This window comes from Manacus candei, unplaced genomic scaffold, assembly GCF_025592945.1.
Source record: "Manacus candei isolate 608988 ecotype Guabito, Panama unplaced genomic scaffold, ASM2559294v1 h1tg000128l, whole genome shotgun sequence".
NCBI lineage: Eukaryota > Metazoa > Chordata > Aves > Passeriformes > Pipridae > Manacus > Manacus candei.
In genome coordinates, this window is record NW_026138176.1 from 700,862 (window position 1) to 726,107 (window position 25,246).

The 25,246-nt window shown below is 56.8% G+C and overlaps 1 protein-coding gene across 6 annotated transcripts; it reads right to left on the bottom strand.

Annotated features, from left to right (window-relative positions):
* Positions 1 to 1,462: 1,462 nt before the first annotated feature.
* GATAD2B (GATA zinc finger domain containing 2B) lies at positions 1,463 to 24,850 on the bottom strand. Of its 6 annotated transcripts, none has more exons than XM_051771031.1 (11): positions 24,671 to 24,850; positions 11,052 to 11,384; positions 9,225 to 9,354; positions 8,927 to 9,058; positions 8,613 to 8,744; positions 7,422 to 7,592; positions 6,903 to 7,215; positions 6,210 to 6,412; positions 5,728 to 5,838; positions 5,396 to 5,513; positions 1,463 to 5,116 (listed from the first exon to the last, which is right to left on the bottom strand). In XM_051771031.1, exons 2-11 carry the CDS (start codon positions 11,381 to 11,383, stop codon positions 4,983 to 4,985), a joined length of 1,776 nt encoding a protein of 591 aa, XP_051626991.1. In that variant the 5' UTR covers position 11,384; positions 24,671 to 24,850; the 3' UTR covers positions 1,463 to 4,982. The 6 variants fall into 6 exon arrangements, with proteins under 6 accessions (XP_051626991.1, XP_051626989.1, XP_051626994.1 ...); XM_051771029.1 differs by having other exon boundaries at positions 6,903 to 7,218; positions 24,671 to 24,848; XM_051771034.1 differs by lacking the exon at positions 24,671 to 24,850 and adding an exon at positions 17,876 to 17,992 and having other exon boundaries at positions 6,903 to 7,218.
* Positions 24,851 to 25,246: the final 396 nt, after the last annotated feature.

Genomic DNA, 25,246 nt, shown 5'->3' on the forward strand with positions numbered 1-25,246 from the left:
GAATGTGGCCACAGGAAGAGACCAATTCAAGACAAAAATCAGTGCAAATATGGGAATAGGGACCCCTTGCCCCTCCGCCTCCCCCAAATTGGGCCAAAATCCTGCAAATCTGGGCTGAAATCCTACAAATTGGTCTGAAATGCTTCAAATTTGGGCCAAAACCTCCCAACTTTACCCTGAAATCTAGAAATTGGGTCTAAAATCCTGAAAATCAGAGCTGAGATCATGAAAATTTCACCACAATCCCCAAATTTGGCTGGAAAACCAAAAACTGAGACCAAACTCCTGAAAACTGGGGCTGAAACCCAACAAATTGGGCTGAAATGTTGCTTTTTGGTACCAAAAATCCATATTGCCCAGAAACTCAGAAACCTGGGCCTGAAATCCTGGAAATGGGGTCTGAAATCCTTCAACAGGGCCAGAACCTTGGGAATTTGGGGCAAAAATCCCCCAAACGCAGCCTGAAATCCTTGGACTTCGGTCTGAAATAATAGAAACTGGATCCAAATGGCTGCAAATCAGGGCTAAAATCCAAAAATCGGGTGTAAAACCCCCAAAACTGGGGCTGAAATCCCACAGATGTTACAGAAATCCCCAAGATTTTGCCAGAAACCCCAAAATCCAGGATGAAACCCGGGCTGAACCCCCCAAAATTCAGGCCAAAATTCAAAATCCCCCAAACGAGGCCAAGGTCCCCCAGATTTGTCCCAAACTCCCCCAAATTGCCCCCAACCCCCCCCAATCCCGCCCCCTCCTCCCGATCCCGGCGCTGAGGGGCCTTGTCCCGGGAATGCGGGCGCAGGAAGAGGCTCAGCCGGGGTAGTTGGAGCCGTGTATTGTCTCGATGCCAATCCAGAATAAAAACAGTGCAAATACAGGAACAGGGACCCCCCGGCCCCCCAAAATCCACCTCCCGCCCCCCTGACGCCCCCCCGGGGGGTCCCGCTGCCGCCCCGGCTGTGAAAGGCACAATTTTCGGGAAGTGCAGCCCCGGGGGGGGCCCCGAAATCCCGGAGACCCCCCCCAGCACCATCCCCCCCTCCCTCCCCCCCAAAGACCCCCGGGGACCCCCCGGGCCCCCCCCGGGCCCCCCCTTTGCACGGTTCATGTCACACACAACGAGGTCACACGACAAGGACGTGACACTTCCACAATGATCCCGGGAGACTCCCCCGGGAATTTCGGGGGGTTTTGTGGTTTTTCTTTTTTTTTTTGTTTTGTTTTGTTTTGTGGTTTTTTTTTCCATAGTTTTTGTTTTCCCCGTTTTTTTTCTCATCTGTTTTTTTCTTTTTTTCTACACAATGTACAAGGTTTGATTTTTATTATTGTTATTTTTTTCTTCTTTTTTGTCTTTTTTTTTGCCTTTTTTTGTCTTTTTTTTTTTTTTTGCCTTTTGAACAGGAAACAGCTCATTCTTTTTTTTTTTATATATACACGGACGAGTCCTGGTTATATCGGCAGCGAGAGCGGAAGCAAACGGGATTGGGGGGGTGGGCAGGAATTTGGGAATTCCGAGGGAATCCAGGACAGGATTTGCCTTTGGAGGAAACAAAATTAAAAAAAAACAACCCCCTCCCTCCCCCCCAAAAACGAAACCAAAAAAACCCAAAAAGAAGCGTTTTCACAAGCGGAAAAATCTACCCCTAAAGCTGGAAAAAAAGCGGGAAAAATCCTCAATTCAGAGCCGGGGGGGGGGGGGGGAATAAAAAATGGGAATTCTCTGGGATATCACAGCCCTGGGGGCGGGGTGGGGCAAGCCAAAAATAATAATAATTAGAATAATAATAATAATAATAAAAATAGGGAGGAACCTGTGCTGGGAAATGGGGGGGGGGGAAGGGATGGATCCAACCCCCCCTTGGGATTTTGGGAATGGGGTTGGGGGGGAATTTTGGGGGGAGGGGTGTGTGGCCTGGGGTCACTTTTGGCGGAGAGGGAATTGCCTGGGATCCCAGGAAGGAGGGGGGGTGTGTCAGTTTGTGATTGGGGTGGGGTCAATTTGGGGAAGGAAGGTGGGGCATTGTCATCAACCCCCCCCCAGGAAGGGGTTTGGGTCAGTTTTGGGGTGTGGGAGGATCATTTGGGGGAGGATCATTTGGGGGGAGGGAGGAAAGGATCATTTCTGGGGGGGGGGAACTGCCTGCAGCCCCCGGGGCTGAGACCCCCCCAGGGAGGGGTGACAGGGGTGTCCCCCCCCGAATTTCACTTTATAGCACCATGAATTCGGCACCTCAAACCCCCCCGAGCCCCCCTGGCCCCCCCCGGGCCCCCCATTATTGCACTTGGTTTTCTCTTTTTTCCAGGTTTTGTCTCTTTTTTCCTGGGTTAAACCCCCCCATTTTGACAGGTTTTGAATTAATTTTATCACTTAAAACTCAGCCCTGTCGGGGACACCCGGGGAGGGGGTCAGTGGCACTTGGGGGGGGGCAGAGGGGGGTCCCTGTGGTGTGTGGGGGGAAATAACTCCCCCAAAGCAAAATAAACCCCTAAAATAACCCAAAACTTCATGTTTTAGCCCCCAGAAAAAAATTTGTCAAAGTGCTCCTGGGGTGAGAAAAGGGGATTTTTGGGAGGGAAAGGGGAAAAGGGGATTTTGGGGTAAGAAAAGGGGATTTTGGAGGGAAAAAGGGAATTTCGGGGGGGGGAAGGGGGGTTTTGGGAATGGAAAGGCGGTGGAGGCAGCTGAAAAAGGTCAAACCAACAAAAGCACCCCCAAAATTATAAATTTGACATAAAAACCCGCTAAATTAAAAAAAAATAATTAAAATTGTAAAACCCCCACTGTTCTTTTGCCTCTTTTTGGGGGGGTCTGACACCCCCCCTCACGGTAAGTGCTCTTTGAATTTTGGGGGGGGTAGAGAGGGGTCACCCCCAGTGCAGGGGTGGGGTGGTGTCCCCCCATGTTTAGGGAGTGGGTGAGGGGGTCCCCTCTCTCTAAATTAGGGGTGGGATCCCCCCTCCCCCAACTCAGGGGTTGCTTGGGGGTCCCCCCAATTGCTTTAGGGGTGGGTGGGGGTCTCTCCCCCTGCCCCCAATTCAGGGAGGCAGAGTTGGGGAATTGCACGAGAGAGTTGGGAATGTTGAGGAAAGGGTCAAAAATTCAGGGAAAAAATGAGAATTCCTTAAAAATCTCATTGAACCTTAAAAAACTGGGAAGAAAAGTGTCGGGAATGGGGGCGGAGGGTGAGGAGGAAGAGGAGGAGGAAAAGGAAGAGGAGGAAGAAGAGGAGGAAGGTGAGGAGGAGGGTGAAGAAGGTGAGGAGGAGGATGAAGAAGGTGAGGGGGAGGATGAGGAAGTTGGGGATGAGGAGAACGAAGAAGGTGGGGAAGGGCCCGTGAAGGTTTAAGTGCAAATCGAGCGTTTTCTCACGGCTCATTCCTTGGTTTGGGGTGTCCCTGACACCTCCTGGGGACACCAGAGACCCCCCCGTGCCACCCCCAGGGGACACCAGTGACACAGGGGACCCCAGAGACCCTGGTGCCATTCAGGGACCCCCCCAGGTGACACAGGGGATGCTGGTGTCACCTGTCACTGTTCCCAGGGGACACAGGTGACATCAGAGACCCCAGTGCCACCCTGTCACCGTTCCCAGGGGACACAGGTGACATGGGCAAGTGGCTCCAGGACATGCAGGGATTGGGACGGGATTGGAGATGGGATTGGGGACAGAGGGACTCACCAGGCCTGAGGCCACCCAGCTTGGCTTCACCACCTGCCCCAGAGGGTGACAGGGACAGGGACATCCCAGGGTGGCACCTCAAGGGGTCCCTTTGTGTCACAGGGAGGGAACCCCAGGGGCGGGTCCAGCTCTGTCCGTCGGCCCCAGGGACATCCAGGGACACCCAGCAGGCTCCGGATGAGGGAGCCCCAGGGTCGGGATGGGATCCAAAGGGTAGTGGTGGGATCCATGGGGTCAGGATCGGCGTCTCCTGGATCCTTCTGGAGCCCAGGGGGTTGGGACACACCGGGATTGGAGCCAAGGGGGTTTGTGATCCCCGGGATCGGAGTCGAGGGGTCGGGATCAGCATCTCCTGGATCCTTCTGCGGAGCCAACAGGGTTGTGGTGCCCTGGGATGGGATCTGAGGGGTCGGGATCAGCGTCTCCTGGATCCTTCTGTGGAGCCCAGGGGGTTTGTGATCCCTGGGATGGGATCCAAGGGGTCATGATTGGCGTCTCCTGGATCCTGCAGAGCCAAGGGGGTTGTAACACCCCGGGATTGGATCCAAAGGGGTCAGGATCAGCATCTCGTGGATCCTTCTGTGGAGCCCTGGGGGTTGGGACACCCTGGGGTCGGAGCTGAGGGGGTTTGGGACCCTTGGGATGGGAGCCAAAGGAATTTATGGCTCCCAGGGTTGGAGCCAAGGGGGATGTGACACCCTGGAATCAGAGCTGCGGTGCTGTGACACCCTGGGATTGGAGCTGAGGGGGTTTGGGACTCCCGGGATTGGAGTCAAAGGGGGTTTGGGACCCCTGGGATCGGAGCCAAAGGGGGTTTGGGACCCCAACTCCCCCCGGAATCAGCACAGGCTGCCCTTAAATTCCCCCCCATAGGGCCTGGAATTCTGGGAAGGTGCCCTGCCAAAGTCTCTTCTGGAAAAGGGGTAAAAAAGCTTTAACCATCCAGGGAGCGAAGGAAAATGGGGGGGGGATAAGGAAAAAAGGGCAAAAAAACAATCCACAACACAAGGAAAAAGCGTCGGCAATACAAAACCAGCGGCGAGCGGCCAGAGCCGCCCCAGCCTCACGCCCAGGGAGCGATCCCTGCTGGAAAACCGAGGGAACTGGGGCTGGGAGAAGGAGCGGGTGCTGTCTGAAGTGGGGGTGGGGTCGGTTTGTCTGTCTGTCTGTTTTCCCAGGTGGGATTTTTTCCGGTTTCTCGTCGCGTTTCCCCGGAGCGGAGGCCCCAGTCCGGCCCGGTCTGGCCCAGTCCGGCCCAGTTGGCCCAGTGCAGGCACTGCAGGCGGGTGGGGGCAGCGGGCGCTATTTCTGTCCACTGATGGCCTGGGATATGGAGCGGGGCGGGATCATATCCAGCAGGTATTCCCGCTGCCGGTCCGCCAGGCTCGACGCTTTGTGGCCACCGATCCCGGCGTTCAGGTAGGCGATGTTCACCCCTGCGGGACACGGACCCTCGGCACCCCAGAGCCGGAGCGTGCCAAAACCCACCCCCTCTCCTTGGGATCGGGGGCAGGAGCAAGGTGGGAATTCCCAAAGCTGGCTCGGCAATCCAAGGGGCACAGCAGGGCCTGTCTGATCTCATCCTGCTCAGCCCAGCCCATCCCATCCTGCTCAGCCCATCCTGCTCATCCCCTTCCATCGTGCCATCCCATTCCCTCCCATCCCATCCCACTCATCCCATCCCATCCCACCCCTGTCCCTGGGAGGGTCCGTACCTGGCATCCCGAGGAGTCCCCCGGCCACGGAGAGCTGCGGGGCCTGGGCGAAGTTGGAGAGCATGGAGCGGGCGGAGGTGGGAATTCCGCGCTGGAGGCTGCTCTGGGGCTGCGGGGCCTGGGGGGACAGGACACGGACATGGATACACTGGGGGGCTCCCGGACCACCCAGAATGGGGGAGTGGGACAGTGGGGCACCCCCATCATCCCAGCCTGTCCCCTCCCAATGATGCCATGCCATGCCATCCCATCCCACCCCACCCCATCCCATGCCCTCCCCTCTCCCCATCCCCTCTTGCTCATCCCACCCCCCATTCCCATGCCGTTCCCACCTGCCGGAGCGTGTGGTGCCGCAGGATCCCGTCCTGTTTCCCAACGCTGGGAACGGCAGGAGCGGCTGTGGGGGACAGGGCCGCCTGCTGCTGGAGCCGCTGCTCGATCTCCTGTGCCAGGGAATGCCCAGCCCGTCACATTCCCACCTGGAATGGGACTCTGCCCCTTTCCAAGACACCTCCCGCACCCAGCACCTGGATTCCATCTCAGATTGAGTTTTATCCCATTTATCCCAGATGGATTATTATTAATGCAGCAGATTCCCCATCCGTAAACAAGCCAGCGAGTGGGTAAGAGGCTTCCCAAGGGAAAACTGGAAAGGGATAGGATGGGGCTAGCAAGATGGGATGGGGTGAGCGGGATGGGATGGGCAAGTGGTTTGGGATGGGATGGGCGCTTTGGAATGGGCTGGGCCGGATGTGTCAGCGCTCCCACCGCAGATCCCTGTTTTCCTCCAGCTCCGGCGCATCCCGGGCCTGACCTGCTCCTGCTGCAGGGCCTTGACGAAGGCGTTCTTGAGGCGGTTCGTGTGCTCGGCCTTCAGGGCCTTCTTCTGGTTGGACGTCTGGCACTGCTCGCACAGGATGCGCCCGCCCTTCTCCTGCTTCCAGTGCGGCGTGAAATCCGTGCGGCACTGCCCGCACACGAAGGGCTCCACGCGCAGGGACACCGGGCAGCTCTTCCCTAGAATGGCACAGGGATCATGGGATACTGGGATAACCCCCTGCCCGCACACGAAGGGCTCCACGCGCAGGGACACCGGGTAGCTCTTCCCTGGAATGGCACAGGGATCATGGGATACCGGGATAACCCCCTGCCCGTACACCAACGGCTCTACACAGAGCCTGGTATCATACACATGATTTGGCCTGAAATCCCACAAGTTTTGCCTGAAATCCTCCAAATCAATACCAGAATCCTGAAATTTCGCACTGAAACCCCAGACTCTGCCCTGACCCCTCCCAAACCCTTCCCAAATTCCCTGTTTTCCCAGGAATTCCCTGGGAACACCCACCTTGGCTGTTACCACCTCCTCCAGCCCCACCGGGCAAAGTAGTCAGAGCAACAGGAGAACCCCCAGGAAACCCCCAAATCCGGGCTAAAACCCCCCAATTTCACCCCGCACCACCCTAGACTCCCACTTTTTTTGGGAAAATCCAGCGGGAACACACACCCTGGCTGTCGATGACGCTCTGCACCACCTCCTCCAGCCCCACCATGTAGATGAACTCAGAGTTGGCGGCGCTGGGCAGGAAGTGCAGCAGCGGTGCCGGCGGCTTGGGCGGCGGGATCTCCAGGAGTGTCTTTTCCAGCTGCTTCCGGAGTGCGAGCTTGGCGGCCGCCTGGGAATTGGCGGCGTCGGACAGAGCGCTGGGGCTCGGCAGCGGCGACGACACGCGGGCCACAGAACCCGATGGGAGGTGGGATGCGAGGTTCATGTAGATGGCAGAGGACGAGGAGCGCTGGCACGGCACCGACGAGCCGGACTGCTGCGGGGACAGGGAGAACAGTGGGATCAGCAGGGAGAACAGTGGGATAACGGGGCTGGACCGCTGCGGAGACAGCAGTCCAACCACTCCAAACCATCCCAAGCCATCCCAAACCATCCCAACCCAATCCAACCCTCTCCAAACCATCCCAACCCACGCCAACTCATCCCAGCCCAGCTCCTGCCGGTGCCCATCCCACGCACCGGCTGGTAGTTGATGGTGGGGGTCATGCTGGGGGTGTTGCTCCGCACCAGGCCGGGTTTCTGCGGTAGCCGCTGCCCCTGGAGCTGCGCCGGGTTGGGGGCGATGACGCGCTGGGACATCAACATGTGGGGCAGCGCCGAGCTGGCGGCCGAGCGGATCACCGAGTGCCCCTGGGAGATCAGGGAGAGAGCCACAGGTCACTGGGGATCACTGGGAATCACTGGGGATCACTGGGATTCACTGGGAATCATGGGACACACCCACAGGGATGGTGGGTCCAACTCTTGGATCGACACGAGACAACCTAACGATTCCACTGGGCTCAGTAAAATAAATAAAATAAGGGATTTGAGGCAAACCTGGAGCTTTAATTCTCTCATCCAGGGGATTCCTGCTTATCCATAATTCCTAAGATTCAAAATCCTTCTCTTTTTCCAAAATTATCCTTGATTTTAAATAACTGAGGCCATTTTGGAGGGAGGTGGACACAGGACAACCCCAACAATCCAGTTGGGTAAACACTCCTTGGAGTCGGTGAAATAAATAAAATAGGATAAAAATAAAGGATTTGAGGCAAACCTGGAGCTTTAATTCTGTGATCCAGGGAATTTCTGCTTACCCAGAATCCCAGTTAACTCCTAATGCTTAAAATCCTTCACTTTTCCCTCAAATTTGCCTTCATTTTAAATGATTGTGGCCCTTCTGGAGGGAGAACGGCTTGAGCCAACAATTTTCCATGGAGAGGCTGGAATTGCTCTGGAGTCAAGGAAAGGGGCAGGAATATGTGGAGAAACCACTTTCCAGAGCCAGGTGGCTTAGTGGGAAGAGACGGACACAGGACAATCCCAACAATCCTGTTGTCCAAATGCTCCTTGGACTCCCTAAACTCAGCAAACTAAATAACACAAAAATAAGGCTAGAATGTGAATCCTTTGGGAAAAGCAGGAAGGCTACAGCAGAGGCAATGTCCTCACCCCATCCCAATAGGGACACTGGATATTTAAGGAATCATGGAATATCAAGCTGGATCCACAAGGATCGTGGGGTCTAATTCCCACCCAGCACAACCCCAAACCCCAACTCCTGGCATTGGGAAATGCCAGAACTCCTCTGCCTCCTGGAGAAGGGATCTCAGCTGGGTGTGCATCCAGCAGAGCGGGTGTTTTCCAGGGAAAAGGGGGAACGCTCACCTGCAGTGTCCGTAAGTTCTGTGGCTCCACACCCTGGGCTCCGGGCCGGGCCGGGATCTTGGACAGGCCCTGCTGCCCCACGTGGGCCGGCGACGGCTGCACGATGGAGGCAGCGTTCTGGACAACAGGGGTCTGGATCGGGAATGGGGGGGAGAGCCGGGATCAGCCCCCGGAGAGATGGAATTCCACGAGTTGTGATGCTGAGCACCACAGGTTTGTGTTCCCGGCTGTGCCAGGGCCGCGGATTTGGGGGATTTCCCACGGGATGTGCCATGCGTGGTCCTTCCCATTATCCCTCCCATCCCAAGCCTCACCTTTTGGACCACGTTCTCCTTCTGGAGTTGGCTCTGTCGCAGCTTCTTCAGGAGCACCAGTCGGGCCTCCTCCAGCCGCAGCTCATCCCGGAGCTGCTTGATCAGCTGCTGCCGCTCCTCCAGGCTCTTCCCCTGGAAAAACCAGGAACACCGGGAAAACGTGAGGGAAAGACCAGAAGGAAGCTCAACCCGAGCAGGAATTTGGATCATTTGGGCGGATTTGGGAGCAGGAAGCGGGTGGTTGTGCCGGGAAGTTGCTGGGAGGGCCCGAAGCCACCGGAATTCCGGGCTCCCTCACCTTGAACATCTCCAGGTTGGCAGCCTTGAGCCGCTCCTCCATGCGGGAGCTGGAGCGGGGGCTGGAAGCCTCGTTGTCCGACAGCACAATGATGTCTGGGGATGGCGTCAGGCGGCCCCGCTCCAGGTCACTGAGGAACACACCGGGATGAGCCGGGAAAGCAGGAATCCCGCACCGGGACCACCCCTCAATCCAACACAGATCCCGGCTGGAACACGGCCCCGCCCCCCCAGGGAGTCCAATCCCTCCAAACCACCCTGGCAGGGGAGAGGGGGAAGCTCCAGGTGGGCAAATCCCACCTGGGAATTGGGAATAATGCAGATTCTAATCCAGACTCTGGGATGTTCCAGCCTGGAATGGCTCATCCTCACCACGGTGTAGGGGAGAAGGGGACAAGCCCTCCCGGTAATGCCATCATTCCAAGCCTATCCCAGCCCAAATCTATCGGAAAAGCATAGTCCCTAAAGGAAAATCCAAGTAAATATCCAATGGATCTGTGAGGGAATCAGAAAACAAAAGGAGCAGCTGGGAAAAGAAAGACTGAACTAAAAGCCAATGTTGGGCTCCAGGGATTATCCCCGGGAAGGAGATGCAGATTTCATGTCTTCATGCTGGAGAGCCTTGGAAAACTGTGGAATAATCCAGTGTGGAGCCATGGAAGCAGCCAGGATTGTCGTGCCCCAGCTCCCTGGAAGGTCCTTGGAGTGAGGAGATCATGGAATACACCACATCCCAAACTCTCAGCTCCGAACACCCAGGAGGAAACATGGAGCCTGATCCCAGATTTAGCTGCTCTGAAGATGCTCAGAGGGGGAGCTGTCTTCGTCTCCCAAACATTCCAGCTGTTTCTGTGGATATTCCAAAGCACTGGAGCTGCCCCTTCTCCAGCAGAGAAGGTCCAGAGCATCTCATGGAGATGGATCCAGCAGGAGCCCATCCAAGCAATCCAAGTTGCATCCCAGGAGTTTCAAACCAGAGGGATCCAGCAGCGGATCCTGGTCCAGGATTTTCCCACAGCTGGCAGGGATGATTTTGCAGGAGCATCCGGATAAATCCAGGCTGGATTATTTACATTCCATTGAGGGAGTAACACAAAGCCAAAGTCCAAATCCAACAGGAAAATCCACAAGGAATCACCAGATTTCCTTTGTCCAGGAAAGAGTAGAATTCCAAGGGAACCACTGGAACAGGAGCTACGGCAAGGGAGGTGGGAAGATGCGGAGCACGTTTCCAGGGAAAATCCAGGGAAATAAGACACCCCCCATGAAACTTCACAATGATTTCCAAACTTAGAGTGGGATATTCCCACCTCCTTCCAGGGCTGACCCTGATCCAAGTGTCTGGTGCTGGTGCCCAACTGGATTCCCTTCATCTTGCACAACATCCATGGAATTCCAGGGACGCAGCCCATGGACTCCGCACTCGGAGCAGGGACACCTTCCACAGTCCAGGCTGCTCCAAGTCCTGTCCAACCTGGCCTTGGACACTTCCAGGGATGAAGGACCCACAAATCCCCTGGATAACCTGTGCCACCCCCTACACAAGAAAGAATTCCCAATTCCCACATTCCCAACTGCTTCCCGACATCCCACTTAAACAAACTGTCCACATGAACCCATTGCCTCTTATCCCACCATTCCCATGTCCCTCTCCAGCTCTTGGAGCCCCTTTATCCACTGGAATCGGATCTACCAGACCCTCCCAAATCCCATTTAATCCCTGACCAGGCTTCTTCCACCTGTCTCATCCCAGCATCCCTGCACTGACCTCCTCCTGGCTGCTTCCATCCCGACATTCCCACTCCCATCCCAGCATTCCCACACCCACCTCCTCCTGGCGCTCATGTCCACGGGCTCGTCGTTGATGTTCTCCTTGCCGGGCCGGGCCGAGCCCCTCCCGTCCCCGTGGGGCCTCAGGCTCCCGTTGAGCTTCTCCTCATAGCCCTTGATCCCGTCGGGCTTTCCTGGGAGCTCGTGGGGCACCTCCAGCCCCGCCAGGTCCTTCCTCTTGAGCAGGGCGAGCATCTTGAGCCGCTCCATGGCCTCGTGGCCCTCCATCTTCAGCCGCTTGGCCAGGACGTCCTCGCGCTCCTCCGGCCCCGTCTCCAGGCCCCGCTTGAGTAGGTTCAGCCGCAGTGCGTCCTCCGTCATCCGCTCCATCCTGGACATGGACACAGCACCGTCAGCCGGGAGCAGAGCGGGATGGGGAATGGCACAAGGACACGGGCAGGGACAGGGAATGGGACAGGGACATGGACAAAGACACGTCAGGGACCAAGACAGGGACACAGGCAGGGAAAAGGGACAGGAGAGGGACAGGGATGTGGTCAGGGATGGGGGAAAGAGGAGGGACAGGGACACCGGCAGTGTCCTGGATGTGGTGGATCCCAGTGAACCCTCCCAGGGTCCACTCTGAGCCCAACTCCAGCCTTGGAGAGCTCTGACTTCCTCGGAGAGCTCCGGCCTCCTCATGGAGCTCCAATCTCCTCATGGAGCTCCAACCTCACGGAGCTCCAACCTCCTCAGGAGCTCCAACCTCCTCAGGGAGCTCCAACCTCACAGAACTCTGACCTCTTTATGGAGCTCAAATCTCCTCAGGGAGCACCAAACTCCCCATGGAGCTCCAACTTCCTCATGGAGCTCAAATCTCCTCATGGAGCTTCAACCTCCCTGGGACCTCTCAATGCCAAACAAGTCAGGAAGGATCCTGGAAGGATCCTGAAGGGCAGGAGCTCCCCAGATCCCAGAGAACGGCGGCACAATCCCTTCCTCAGGATTCAAACCCCATAGATGCAACTCGGCAAGGAAGGGGAGCCGGAATGAATCCCATGGAAGCCTCTGGATTCGGGAAATCCCCCACCACAAGGTTTTCCAGGAGGATGGAGGTGCAAGCAGGTCCATCCCATCCACCTACCTCTCCGTGTTCCCACTCCGGCTCCAGGTGCAGGAATGCCCTGTGGAAAACAGGCAGGAGCCCCGGAGCCCATCCCAACCCCAGAGCCAATTCCGGCCCCATCCCAACCCCGGAGCTCATCCCAACCCCATCCCAGCCCCGGAGCCCATCCCAGCCCAATCCCACTCCCAGGCTGATAAGGAACCAGCCGGGTAAGGCCTTTCCCTGCGGAGCAGAGCCAGGGACCGAGACAAACACCTCGGGAATGGGTGGGAATTCCACATGGTTGGTTCAGGAACACCGGGAGCTTCACTGGCTCCGCAGGGAATGTGAAGTGTCCATGTCCTGAGCGGCTGGATCTCGGCCCCTGGAGCTGCTCCACACCCACCTTGGGTCATTCCCAGGATAAACCTTCCCCGAGCCAAAGCTCTGCTAGGAAAAGGCCCTGGCTCAGGTGTAAATCCCTGGAATGACACAGGGCTGGGACACAGGTTCAGCTTCCAGAGGCACAGAGACACCTTGCTCTTGGAACACGGGGGCAGGAAAACCAATGGAAATCCCAAATCCCGAGCAAAAGCCGGAAGGAGCCTCTGGGAGAACACCTGGGGCTCTTCCCACCTGCCCATCCCGGCTCCCGCACGTCTCCTGCTCCCAAATTTAGCCCGGCAGGTCCGAACAGGCCTCGGAGCCGCCCCTGCCCCTGTCCCACAGGAATGACCCCGGGGGGAAGCGGGAGCTGGGATGGCCCAGACAGCCGGGAGCGCCCGGAGCCGCGCCCGGCGCTGAGGCTGCTCTGCTGGGAACGCGCCAGCATCCCGGAGCTCAGCCGGGAACGCGCTCTCGGGAGTCACAGAGGAGCAGGAGGAGTCAGGAGAGGTTCGAAAGGCCCTCATGAGAACGGCATCCCACGGCATTCCTGCTGGGAATAACATGGGGAGCTCCCCACAGACACCTGAGCACGGTCAGGACCCAGCAGGGAGATCCAGAAGTGGATCCTAGGATGGATCCAGGATTGGATCCAAGTGGAGATCCCAGAGTGGATCCCAGAGTGGATCCCAGAGTGGAGATTAAGGAATGGATCCAGAAGGGGATCCCAGAGTGGATCTAGGAATGGATCCAGGAGTGGATCGAGATGGGGATCCCAGAGTGGATCCAGGAGTGGAGAACAAGGAATGGATCCAGAATTGGATCCGGATCCCAGTGTGGATCCAGGAGCAGATCCCAGAGTGGATCCAGGAGTGGATCTCCAGCCCCAGCAGGGAGATGTGGAAGCAGATCCAACCTCCCGCCCATCTTCCCCATGGATGGAGGGATCCTGCTGCCTCCTCTTCCTGTGGGAATTCCAGAGTTCCCCTGGTCCCACCACAAATGGGGGCTCCAGTGCCAGGGAGGTGCCACATCCCCAGCATTCCCAAATCCCTGAGCATTCCCGCATCCCCCAGCATTCCTGAGCATCCCCATGTTCCCCAGTATCCCAGAATTCAGCATTCCCACATCCCCCTGCACTCCTGAGGATCCCACAGCCCCCAGCATCCCCAAATCCCTGAGCATCCCCACATTCCTGAGGATCCCCATGCTGCCTAGCATTCCCACATCCCTCTCCAGCATCCCAGTATCCTAGTGACATTTCAGCTTTGGAAAGTTACGGAAACACCATTTTGGGATGCAGAGGGAAAAACTGGGAACAAAACCCTGGGAACAAGCCCCAGGGATCCCGGGAGCACTGAAATCCCTGAGTCAGAGGGAAGAGGGGGAAGGTCGGAGCAGCCCATGGATGCAGCTCCCACTCACAGGGATATAAACTGAGGGCTCCAAGGATTCCCAAGGCCCTTCCCTCCGGTTTTCCAAACAAATCCAAGGTGCCGTTACCAGGAACGGGGCCTGCCGGTGTTTAATCCGCTCCAGAGGTTTTCCAGGCTCGGCCAGATCCAATAAAAAGTCAATGAGGTTTTGGATTCCAGATCAAACGAGGCCCCTCGGCTGGAGGGGGCAGGGGAGGATCCACCAGGAATTTCCAGTGGGAAAGTCACAGGAGAGCCCTCGATTCCATCCAATACTCGGCAGCGAGGAGCAGGAGTTATTCCAATCCCAGGGATCCAGCGGCTCTGGAGCCAGGACAGTGGGAAGTTCAGGCCCCACTCCGGTCCCGGCACATCCCAAACCGGCTCATCCGGCCTCGCTGCCTCCGGCCCTGCTCCCGGGAATCAGCACATCCCAGGGAACAGGAGCTGCCTCTCCCTCCACTCCACTTTAAACAACCATCATCCCTGGAACGGAATTCCCAAATGGTGGTAAAACCCAGGGAAAACAGGAGCCAAATCCATGGGGTGCCTCCAACTGGGATTGTCCCAGGAACACTGTCCTGGAAACAGGATCCTGGGGCTGGAGTAGAGCCAAGATTCCAGAGGCTGCCAGGGTGGGATGAGCAGCGAGGGCTGACCTTGGAACGCTTTCCAGGAATCCCAGTCTGCCGGACAATGTCGTCCCAGTGGCAATTCCCAGTTCTCTGGGGGATCGCGGCTCCTGCTCCACGCGCTCCCTGACGCGTTCCATTGGCTCCGGGCGCTTCTCCCGCCTGGCAGGACAGGTTTGGCATTCCCAGACAAACAAAGCAGTTCCCCGTTTTCCATGGATATTAGATCCGGCTCCCACAGGGAGAACATCCAACCAAAAAAATGCCAACGGGAGGATTGGAAAGGCCGGGACGAGTTGGGCCAAACCCAGGGATATTCCAGTGGAAAAGGGAGAATATCCAGGGAGATGCGACCAGGATGGAGAATATCCTGGGGTTTATCCAATGGGATCCAGAACCGAAAGTTGGCAGCACCAGGAGTTAATTCCAGATGGAGTTTTTCCAGGGAAGCCCCACAAGGCTCCAGTCCCTTCCCAGAGGCTTTTCCCTATTCCTGGCCTCGGACCCTCCGGAGCCAATGGAGGGGCTGTAATCCCTGATCCACCCCTGGGATGATCCCTGACCCACCAGAAATGACCCCTGATCCACCACGAGGGATCCATGTGGTCCCAGTGACTCCAGGTCTCCCTGTTTTCCTGACTCTGCTCCAGCAGCACCGGGAATTCCAGCAGCCCTGGAAGAGCCAAGGTGGATCCCAAGAGTGGGAAATCACAAATAAACCAGCCCAGAATTCCAGTATTCCCAGGAAGAGACACCTGCAGCAGCTTCCTGGAGCATCCCGAGCCCTTGGATATGCCCTTGGAAGGGAAATTCCTGCTCTTCCCAAGCACAGGGGATCCTCACTGCGCAACAACATTCCAGCTCCTTCTCCTGGATCTCTGATCCAGCACGAGGAAGAAGGGACACTGGGAGGGTGGAGCATTGGGAATTCAGCTCCAAGGATTCCTTCCTGAGCACCAGGAACACCATCCCAGCACATCCCGGGAGTCTCTCATTCACCACCCAAGTCCTGGTCCCTGCTCCTGCCCGGAATTCTCAGCGGGAATAAGCCCAGGAGGCAACATGGATATACCCTCCAATTCCCAACTATTTGGGGCTGGAATTCCCGAATCAATCCCAGGAGAGACTTGGCAGGTCAGGAATCAACATCCAAATCCAACATTCCACATTATCTGGGATGTTGGGTGGGACCTGATGCCCCCCTGGTACATCCAGGCTGGATCCAAAGTGTTCCAAGAGGTTGAATCATCACCCCAGTCCTTCCAAATCCAGGGATTTGGATCCAGGAGTTGCTCAATGGTCCCATTCGGATGTTAAAAAATCCTGATATTTATGGGATCGAAAGCCATTTAAAGCCCCATTTTCCCAGGATCAGGGATGAGATCCAACTCATCCAACTCCCCTGGGCACATTCCTGCTGCCCCAAAACCCCCCAAATCCCACAGAAAACTGCTCTGATCCCGTGGGAAATCTGCGGAGTTGGTTCCTCATCTGGAGCCGTCTGGTTGGAATGCAGAGCCCAGAGTTGCCCGGGAGCTGCTCCCGATTCCATGCGGGATCGGCACATCCCGGCACCGGGAAGCGCGTTCCGACACGGAGTACAAAATGGCTGATTCCCAGGGCGAGCATTCCCAAGGAACGGCAGGAAAAGGATAACAACCTAAAAAGGTAATTAGGATTTAACGGCTCCGCGGCTGGAGCCAGATCCGCAGGAATCCAACGGGAAGGGAAGGGAGGAAAACTCCAGGACGGAAAGAAAACTGCTCCGGATCCCACAGCTCCAGGTGGGGTCCAGAAACCTGGAGAAACACCTGGCTCCAGCTCTGGGCAGGAATTCTGAGGCAGGTGAGGGAGTCTGAGGGTGGATCCCAGAGGTTCTTCTCCAGGAGCTCCAGGATTTAAAGCGACACAAACAAAGGGAAAATCCCTGAAAAGCCCTTAGAAATGGCCTCGGAGCGGGATGGAGCCATCCTGGGATCTGGGGGGAGCAGCTGCTCCTGGTCCTGCAGATGCATGAGGGGAAGAGAATGAGGGAATAAGGGAAAGGATTTGGGAAGATGCATGGAAGGCTGGCCGGGATGTGGCAGAACAGGAATTCCTCTGGAGCAAATGGCTCCAGGGGCTCTGCTCTTCCCATTCCTGGATCCCAATGGGGGGAACACCTGGCCCTGCTCCAACACTCTGGGCCCAGACCTCGGATCTCCCACATCCTGGATCTCCAGAGCCTGGATTTCCGACTCCCAATATCCCAGGCCCTGGATCCCCTGGATTCCAGATCTCCCAGATCCTGGATTTTCCACCCTTCAGATTCCAAGACACCAGAACTCCCAGATCCTGGATTTTCCAGACCTTGGAACTCCCAGATCCTGGATTTTCCACCCTTCAGATTCCAAGATGCCAGAATTCCCAGACCCTGGATGCCTTGGATCCCTCAGATTCCAGATACCACTGCTGGCCCAGTCCCTGGATTCTGCAGCTCCAGGTCAAGTCCAAACCTAATGATGGGAAGCAGGAAAAGTGGGAAAGGAGGAAAATCCTCCCTTCCCAAAAAGTGCTTCTTTCCCTCTTCCCTCCCAAATTTGGGATTTTTACCCAACTACATTTATTGGGAGCAGGGAATCCTGGCTCCATGTCCGGCTCCAGAGGCCTCACCCCTCACCCCATCCCGGCATTTTTGGGATGTGGGAATTCCAAAAGCCCTCAAATGGGGGGGAAAGACCTAAAAACCAGCTAAAAATTCCTGGGAATTGGTCAAATTTTGGGGCCAAAACAGCCAGAAAATGCTCCAGGAGAATAAAAAGTGATGGAAAATGATGGGAATGGCGGGGGGGGGGAAGGGAGGGAGAGCCCGGCTCTGGCCCCTGGGCCCCCTCCCCATCCGGGATGACGCAAACTTCCCAGGCTTCCTTATATAACCCTTCCCGATTTCCTCGACTGCGGAGCCGCCTTTGTGCAGCCACTCCAGATCCGACCTCAGAGCCATTGACCCCCCCCATCCCATCCATGATCCCAATAATGGGACACCGACCCGCCAGAAAACCCATCCCAAGCATCCTCATTCCCTGTCTTTTCACCCATTCCTGCAGTCATGGCGGGATCTGATCACTCCGGAATAGCGATGGTTGGGAGCAGGGATGAGGTGGGAAAAGGGGGGGGGGGCTGGAAGCGGGGAAAGGGAACCACGACTCCGGCAGCAAATCCAACCTTAAAACATCCTCTTAAAACATTCCCTTAAAACATTCCCAGCCAGCAAAACCAGCAGGAAAGCCCATCTGTGAGGAGCCTTTTGTGTGTCTCCCATTCCCAACATTCCCGATAACCCCGGGATGGGCTTGGGGATACTCACAGGTCCAAGATTCCCGCTGCTGGCTCCAGTTGGCAGGAAAATTAAGGCTGGGAGCGGGGGGAGAGCAGCGGGAAGGGGCAGGAGGAGCCAGGGGTCGGGAAGGAGGGGGATCCATCCCCCTGCGGAGCGTGGCCGGAGCCGGAGCGGCTCCGAGAGGGCCCTTCCCTGCCAATCATGCGCCGTTGGAGATATTAAACAAAAGAAAAGGGGGATGCTGACGGACTGCTTCCCATCAGCCCTCGCGGGAAAGGGAAAAAGAGAAGGGGAAAAAAAAGGGAATAAAAAAAAAGGAAAAAAAATCCGATCCGGTCGGAGCCGGTTTTCGGTACCTCTGGTCGTGGAATTGGAGGTGGGTTCGGGGAGGGGGGAATTGGGGGGATATTCCCGGTTTTTGGGTGCTCTGGTTCCCCGCCCCCACCCCTGGCCCCCCGCCAAACTTTGTCTTCATTCATGGAAGCTCCTTCCCTCCCATGGAATTTTAACTCCTTCCAGCCCGAGGAGGAGCCGCCAGAGTCACCGGGAGCCACCCCCACCCCATTCCCTAAAAACCCCCTGTTCCTGAGGTTTGGGGGTGGAAGAGGAGCGGCCTCGGCAGCACCTGGGCCGGAGCAGTGAGGGCAGGGAGAGGAAGGACAGGGATTCCCGGGAATGTGCCCTGGGATTGCAGGGAATGCAGGAAGGGATGAGGGTGAAGATGCCAGAGAAGAGGCTGAGGGATGTCAAGGAATGTGCCAAGGAATAAAGTGAGGGATGTGGGGGAAGATCCTGAGGGATGTCAAGGAAGAGGTCGAGGGATCCAGGTGAAAATGCTGAAGGATCCCGGCAAAGATGCCAGAGAAGATGCCCAGGAATGCAACAAAGATGCCAAGGAAGATGCCAGAACTCCAGTGGAGATGGCAAGGGATCACCAGAGAAGATGCCAGAGGAGATGCCAAGGGATGCTGAGGAAGATGCCGGATAAAAAGCCAAGGAAGGTGCCAAGGAAAATGCCAAAACCTTTGGGAAGGTGCCGAAGGATCCGGGCAAAGATGCCAGAGAAGACGCCTGGGAAAGCGGCAAAGACACCCAGGGATGGAGGGGGGAGATGCCAAAGAAGATTCCACATCCCTGGTGAAGATCCTGAGCGATGAGGGCAAAGATTCCAGAGAAGACGCTGAGGAAGATGCCAAGGAATGTGGAGGAAGATGCCGGAGAAGAGGCCAAGGGGTCTGGCAAAGATCCCAAAACCTTGGGAACGACATCAGGGATCCCAGGAAAGATGCCAAGGGATCCCAGGGAAGATGTCGAGGGATGTGGCCAAGAACCTCTTGGTCCAGACAGATTCGGTGGGTTTGGAATCTCCCCTTCCCTCTGGCACCAGAGAGGAAAGATCCAGTGGGATTTTGGCTCTCCCAAACCTCCCACTGAGCTGCTCCAGCCCAATTCCAGAGGTGGAAACACCCAGAGATGGAGAATCCTAGAGATGGAGAACCTGTCTTTCCAACTAAAACATGGGAGGTTTACATGGGATAGTGGGAAGGAATTTCTCCCCGTGAGGGTCGGGAGGCCCTGGCGTGGATTATTCCGAGAATCCAGGGCTGCCCCATCCCTGGGAGTGCCCAAGGCCAGGTTGGACAGGGTTTGGAATGATGGGAAGTGTCAGATCCTCCCAAAATACACCAATAATCCCCTAATTCCCAACACCCTGGAACTTCCATGGCTTTATTCCACCCCTGGGCTGCAGAGAGTCCAGGAATTCTGTGGCATTTCCACTCTGCCGGAACCCCCTGGTTCACCTTTCCTGGATAAAAAGGAACAGTTTGGTTTCCAAAGGGGGAAAGGACCAACTGGCTTTAATTTCCATGTATTTCTCCACTGAGGAGGGGGTGGGATGGGCCCTGGGATGATTTTTCCCAGCCTGTGTCCATGGAAAATATGGAGAGCAGAGAAAGGTGGGATTAAACACAGGGAGTCTGGAAGAGGATCAGGGATGAGAATCTCCCAAAATCTTCCCAAATCTTGTGGGTTTGGGGGAAGAAATGAGGAGCGTGGGGCCGAAGGGAAGGTTTGGCTTCGGGAAACTTCTCTTCCCTATGGAATGAAGGAACCATCTGCCTCCAACATCCCATTCCCAGGATTCCAGCCCCATCCACAGACCAGGAACCCACTGGTCCTCACTGGTTCCCACTCCCCACATCCATCCCATGGGAAAACACCAATGAGATCCCAGGAGGATCCTGGGAATGTCCCTCCTCCCCTTCCCTCTCCCACCTCCTCATCCCGTCCTGGTCAAATATTCCCTTAGATCCCATTCCCTGGTTTTTAGGACCATTCCAGGCTGTTTTCCCACCCTCCTCCAGCCTTTCCATCCCTGTTTTATGCCAGGAAGAGGTTTGGGAAGAGATGAAAACATTCCTGGCACACTCAGAGAGCTGATTCCTCCCATCCATCCTCATCCCATCCCGCTGCTCCGGCCCTTCCCACGGATCCTCAGGGCCAGGAGGGGGGAAGGAAGCGGGAAAACATCATTTTGTGGAATTTTGGAGGGGTTTTCCCTACGGATCCATCCCCTGGATGCTCCTGTTTCCAAGCTCAAAAGGCCTTTGAGGGAGCATCTGCCAAGAATTCCTTTGATCTGGCTGCGATTCCTGACCCCAATCCATGATCCACAGGTGATCCCAGGCAGAAAACCCTCAGCTCTGAGGCTGACTGGCTGGACTGGCCCTGTTTTCTCCTCATTTACAGGGATTTTGGGATCTAACACACCAGGGAGGAGGTGGGAAGGGTCTCCAGAGGGTCTCTGGGCTGACCAACATTCCCGCTTTCCCAGGGAAGAGGCGGCCACTCAGAAAAGTGGGATGAGATGGGCCTGAATGAATTTATTGGGATGAAATTTTGGGGAAGTTTTAGGACCAGGAGACCCCCAGGACCCGGTTGAGCTCATCCCCAAATCCCTTGGATGAGGCACAACCCCAAATCCAAAGGGTCCCTGGATCTCCGTCTCCCCCCAGCGTGATCCCTCAGGAAGAGTCTTCCTCCAAAATGGAGGATTCCTGGATCAAATTCCTGGATTTTTTGGACCTTCCTCCTCCTCATCCAACGGTGGCCGATCAGTTCCATCCCAATACTTTTCCCACCAAGTGCTTGGGAAAAGGTTTGGGAACACCGAAGGACAATCCTACAGGGAAAGGGATGGGTTTTCCCTACATTTTCCAATCCTTGGGAATCCAAAGCCAGTTGATCCCAAGGAGAAGTGGGAATGAGGTCTCTCCAACAAACCCAATGCTGGGAAGGACTCCCTGGAATGGCACAATCCCATTTTCCGTGGATTATTCCAATGCCAGCTGGGATCAACCCCTCCAAAACCCATCTTTCACCTGATCCCTTTGGAATTTGGGTGCCATTCCCACCCTCATTATCCCCATCCAGCCGCTCCCGCTTCCCATTCCAGCTGTTTCCAGCACTTCCAGGAAAAACCAGCAAGTGGCACTTGGGATTTCGGGATCCGACATCCCACTGAGGCCATTCCTTGGAAAATCAGGCCATGGGCAAATTCCCTCTAATTCCAGTCCCCAGGACTGTCATTCCAAACCCAGGGCAGAGACTCTGGATGCGGATTCCGAAGTGCCACTGGTTTGTGGGAATTCTTGCTGGGAACGAACAATAAACCCTGGGAACGCCCCTGTTGGAGCAGCCTTGGAATTTTTCAGGTCTCCAAGATTTAACTGGAATCAGGGATCAAGGACAAGGGGAAAATGCACCAGCTTTTGAGCTGCTCAAGAAAGACCATGGAGCCATTGGGGAATTCTCTGGAATTTCGTATCACTCCGGTTGAGTTCCTTTCCCTCAGAATTCCCTGGTTTAGAAGAAATTCCGACAGAGCATCACCCCTGGAATGGCAGCAAAGGTGGTGAGGCAGCAGGAGATTTCCTGTGGATACAGGAGCAGCAGCTCCCGAGTTAAGGGTGGGTCTGAACTGGGAGCAAACTGGGAGCAAACCGGGAGCAGCCCAAATTCCCAACCCTGCCCTCAGCCAACAACTCAACATGAACAAATCCCGGAATTTTAGGTGGATTTGGGGGAATTTTACATGGAGTTTGGGGAATTTTAGGTTGATTTGGGGAACTTCAGATGGATTCAAAGGAATTTTAGGTGGATTTGGAGGGATTTTAGGCGGAGCTTGGGGAATTTCAGTTGGATTTGGGTAGCGTCTCCTTCCCAAGGGTACACATGGGATTGGCTCGGTCCAATCCCAAAAATCCAGGATTTACACATACATTCTCTGAGATTCCATGAGAACAAAGCCTACGTTTTTTTGGAAAACATCCCCAGGCCTGGAAAAAGCACCCAAATCCAACTGCTCCCATCCCAAGGAACCGGTGTGGGATCCTCCGACATTCCATTGGGATCCTCCAACATTCCATAGGGACTCCAAAATGGGACAATCCCAGAATTCAGCCCCAAAATTCCCACTCCAACCTCATCCAGCAGAACTGGTGGATGAGGGATGGGACTCCATGGATGTACACGGAAAACCCAAAACACCTGGATTTGGATCTTTGCCCGCCCAAATTCCCAGGACATGGAGCAGGAAAGGAGCCAGGAAAAGGGGGCACTGGGATCCCAGAATCCCAAAGGATCAGGAGCATGGCACTGGCACTGTCATGGATCCAGGGGGTGGATCCAAGAGACTCCAATGGCACAAGGAATTCCAGCACAAAGGAATGGGGGACCCACAGGGATAAGGGATCCCTATGGAGGAGAGAGATCCCTATGGATATGAGGGGGATCCATACGGATATAAAGAATCCCTATGGATATGGGAGGGATTCGTATGGATATAGAAGATCCCTATGGAAGGGAAAAACCCCTATGGAAGGGAAAAACCCCTATGGATGGGAAGGATCCCTATGGATGGGAAGGATCCCTATGGATACACCAGGTCCATTTCTCCCCCAGGGCTCCCAGAGTGCCATGGATGCCCCAAATCCTGGGATGTGCCGCTGTGTCCTGGAGCAGAGGGGGGGCTCCCCCTGCACCCCCCAAACCCTCCAGGCTTCCCCAGTCCCTAAAAACCCCCACATTCCCACAAATCCAGGGCCGTCTGTGCCATCCTGGCCCAGCCCCCACCCCGGGAGCGAATCCTCCCACACTCCTGCCGGGAGGAGCTTGTTCCCGATCCCATTCCCGATCCCTGCTCCCCCTTCCTCCTCCTCCTCCTCCTCCCGACCGGCAGTGGCCAAGGAGGCTCCAGAAAATCCAAGATATCAAAAAAAACCAGATCACAACGGCCGCGGAAAAGCCGATGGATCTTCCTCCCCACTCCCACATTCCCGTCTCCTCCTCCTCCCCTTTTCCCGGCAATACCCCCCCTCCCCGCCATCACAGATCCCTTTTCCAGGCTCCGAGGGGATGGGAAAGCACCCGATTTGGGGAATCTGGGAATGGATTTTTCCCTGGGGAGGAGGAATCCGAAATACTCATCCCTGGGGAAGAGGAATCCTATGGGATTTCCTGCTGGGAAGGGGAATTGTGCTGCCTCGCTTCCCAAATCCCGGTGGGGAGGGGGCTGTGCCACCCCCCCCCAAAAACCAGGAAGGGCCCCAGGGAAGGGGGTGAAATCTCCTGCTCCGTGTTATCCCGGCAATGGGAAAGTTTTCCTACCGGGTTTGAGGTGGGAAAAGGCACCGGGAAGGAGGGGTTGGGGTTGGGGGCCGGGGGGTAGGAAAAGAGGGAGAAGCCCGCGGGGAGGAAATCCTGGATGGGGACCGGGAAACGCCGCGGGAGGGACCGGGAATCACGGAAGGGATCGGGCATCGCCCCCCAAAACCCTCCCGGATGGAAGGGAACAAAGGGGGGGCTCGTTCCGCGTCCTCCCCGCGCGAGGGGTCGATCCAGGAGATCCCTGGATCCAGGGATGGGGGGACACCCCCCGTTTTTCCGGGGGATCCCCGGTGCTCCCACCCGGGCCCCCAAATCCTCGGGGGCGCCCCCTCCAAATGTGAGCTCTGACCCCCCAAAATCTGAACTCTGACCCCCAAAATCTGAGCTCTGACCCTCCAAATCCCTGAGTTTTGCCCCCCTCAATCCCGCAGCTCTGTCCCCCCAAACCCCTTGATGTGCCCCCCCAAACCTCTTGGGCTTTGTCCCCTCAAAACTCTCAGCTCTGCCCCCACTAAACCTCCCCAAAATTTTCAGGCTCTGCCCCCCAAAACTCTGAGCTCTGCCTTCCCTCCCAACCCTCCCCCCCCTTTTCTGCCCTCTCAAATCCCTCGGGCTTTGCCCCCCTCAAAACCTCCAGAAATATCTCTGGCTCTGCTCCCCAAAATCCAATGCCACCCCCCCCCCCCCGAGTCTGAGCTTTGGTCCCCCCAGACCCCTTTATTCTGTACCCCCAAATCTGAGCCACAATCCCCCCAAAAACCTCCCCAAATCTCTCAGGCTCTGCCCCCCAAAATCCGAGCTCTGCCCCCCCCCCGAATTCCATTCTTCCCCTCCAAATCCCTCGGGCTTTGCCCCCCTCCCAATTTAAGCTCAGCCCCCCAAACCGCCCTGTTCTGTACCCCCAAAACCTGAGCTTTGCCCCCCAAAAACCCTCCCCAAACCCCTCGGGCTTTGCCCCCCCAAAATCCGAGCTCTGCCCCCCAGAACCTCCTCAAACCCCCCACCCCTGTCACCCCCTCCTTAGCTCCCCCCCTCAGGGGCCGCTCCCGCCCCCCCATCCCCTCACACCCCTCAGGCCTCGCCCCCCCCGCCCAAAAGCCGGGCCCTCCCCCGCCCCCGCCGGGCCCGGCCCCGCCGCCCCCGCGGCCTCACCTGGCGCGGGTGGGTTGGCGGTGCGTTCGCGGGGTGTCCCTGCGGTTCCCGGCGCGTTCCCGGCGCGTTCCCGGCGTTTCCCGGGGGGTCCCGGGCGGTCCCGAAGCAGTCGCGGCGCCTCCGAGCGCCACCGGCACCACCACAAACAATGGCGCTGATTGGCCGCCGCCGCCGCCGCGCCTGCCCCGCCCCCCCGACCCCGGCCGCGACATCCATTGGAGCGGCGTCCTGAGCGACACATCTCCGTCCCAATCAAAGTACGGCGCTTCCTCTCTTAGCCCGCCTCGCACGTCGTATTGGGTAGCTCGGTGATGATTGGCGCACCGCTCCACCAATGGCAGCGCGCCATGGTTCCCCGCGGGGCGCCTTTAATGGGTGCCCGAGCCCGAACATCCGGGTACCGCGGGCGGCGCGCGCGGTGGTGGCGCGCGAACCCCCACCCCACACAACCCATTTTGGCCCCTCGCGGCCGCCGTACCCGCTCCGGGGCCCCGTGCCGGCTTCGGTTCGGGCCCACGTGGACCCGGGGGTGTGGTCCCGGTGGGGGGGAGGGCCCCCGATACCGGGGGGGGCACC

Excerpts from the sequence above, each read along its gene's own strand:
- GATAD2B (XM_051771029.1), bottom strand. The coding sequence starts at position 11,383 with ATGGAGCGGATGACGGAGGACGCACTGCGGCTGAACCTACTCAAGCGG. Across the intron at positions 7,219-7,421 it reads CCACCATCAACTACCAGCCG|CAGTCCGGCTCGTCGGTGCC; the intron begins GTGCGTGGGATG and ends CTGTCCCCGCAG. Across the intron at positions 5,117-5,395 it reads GGGACTCCTCGGGATGCCAG|GGGTGAACATCGCCTACCTG; the intron begins GTACGGACCCTC and ends CGTGTCCCGCAG.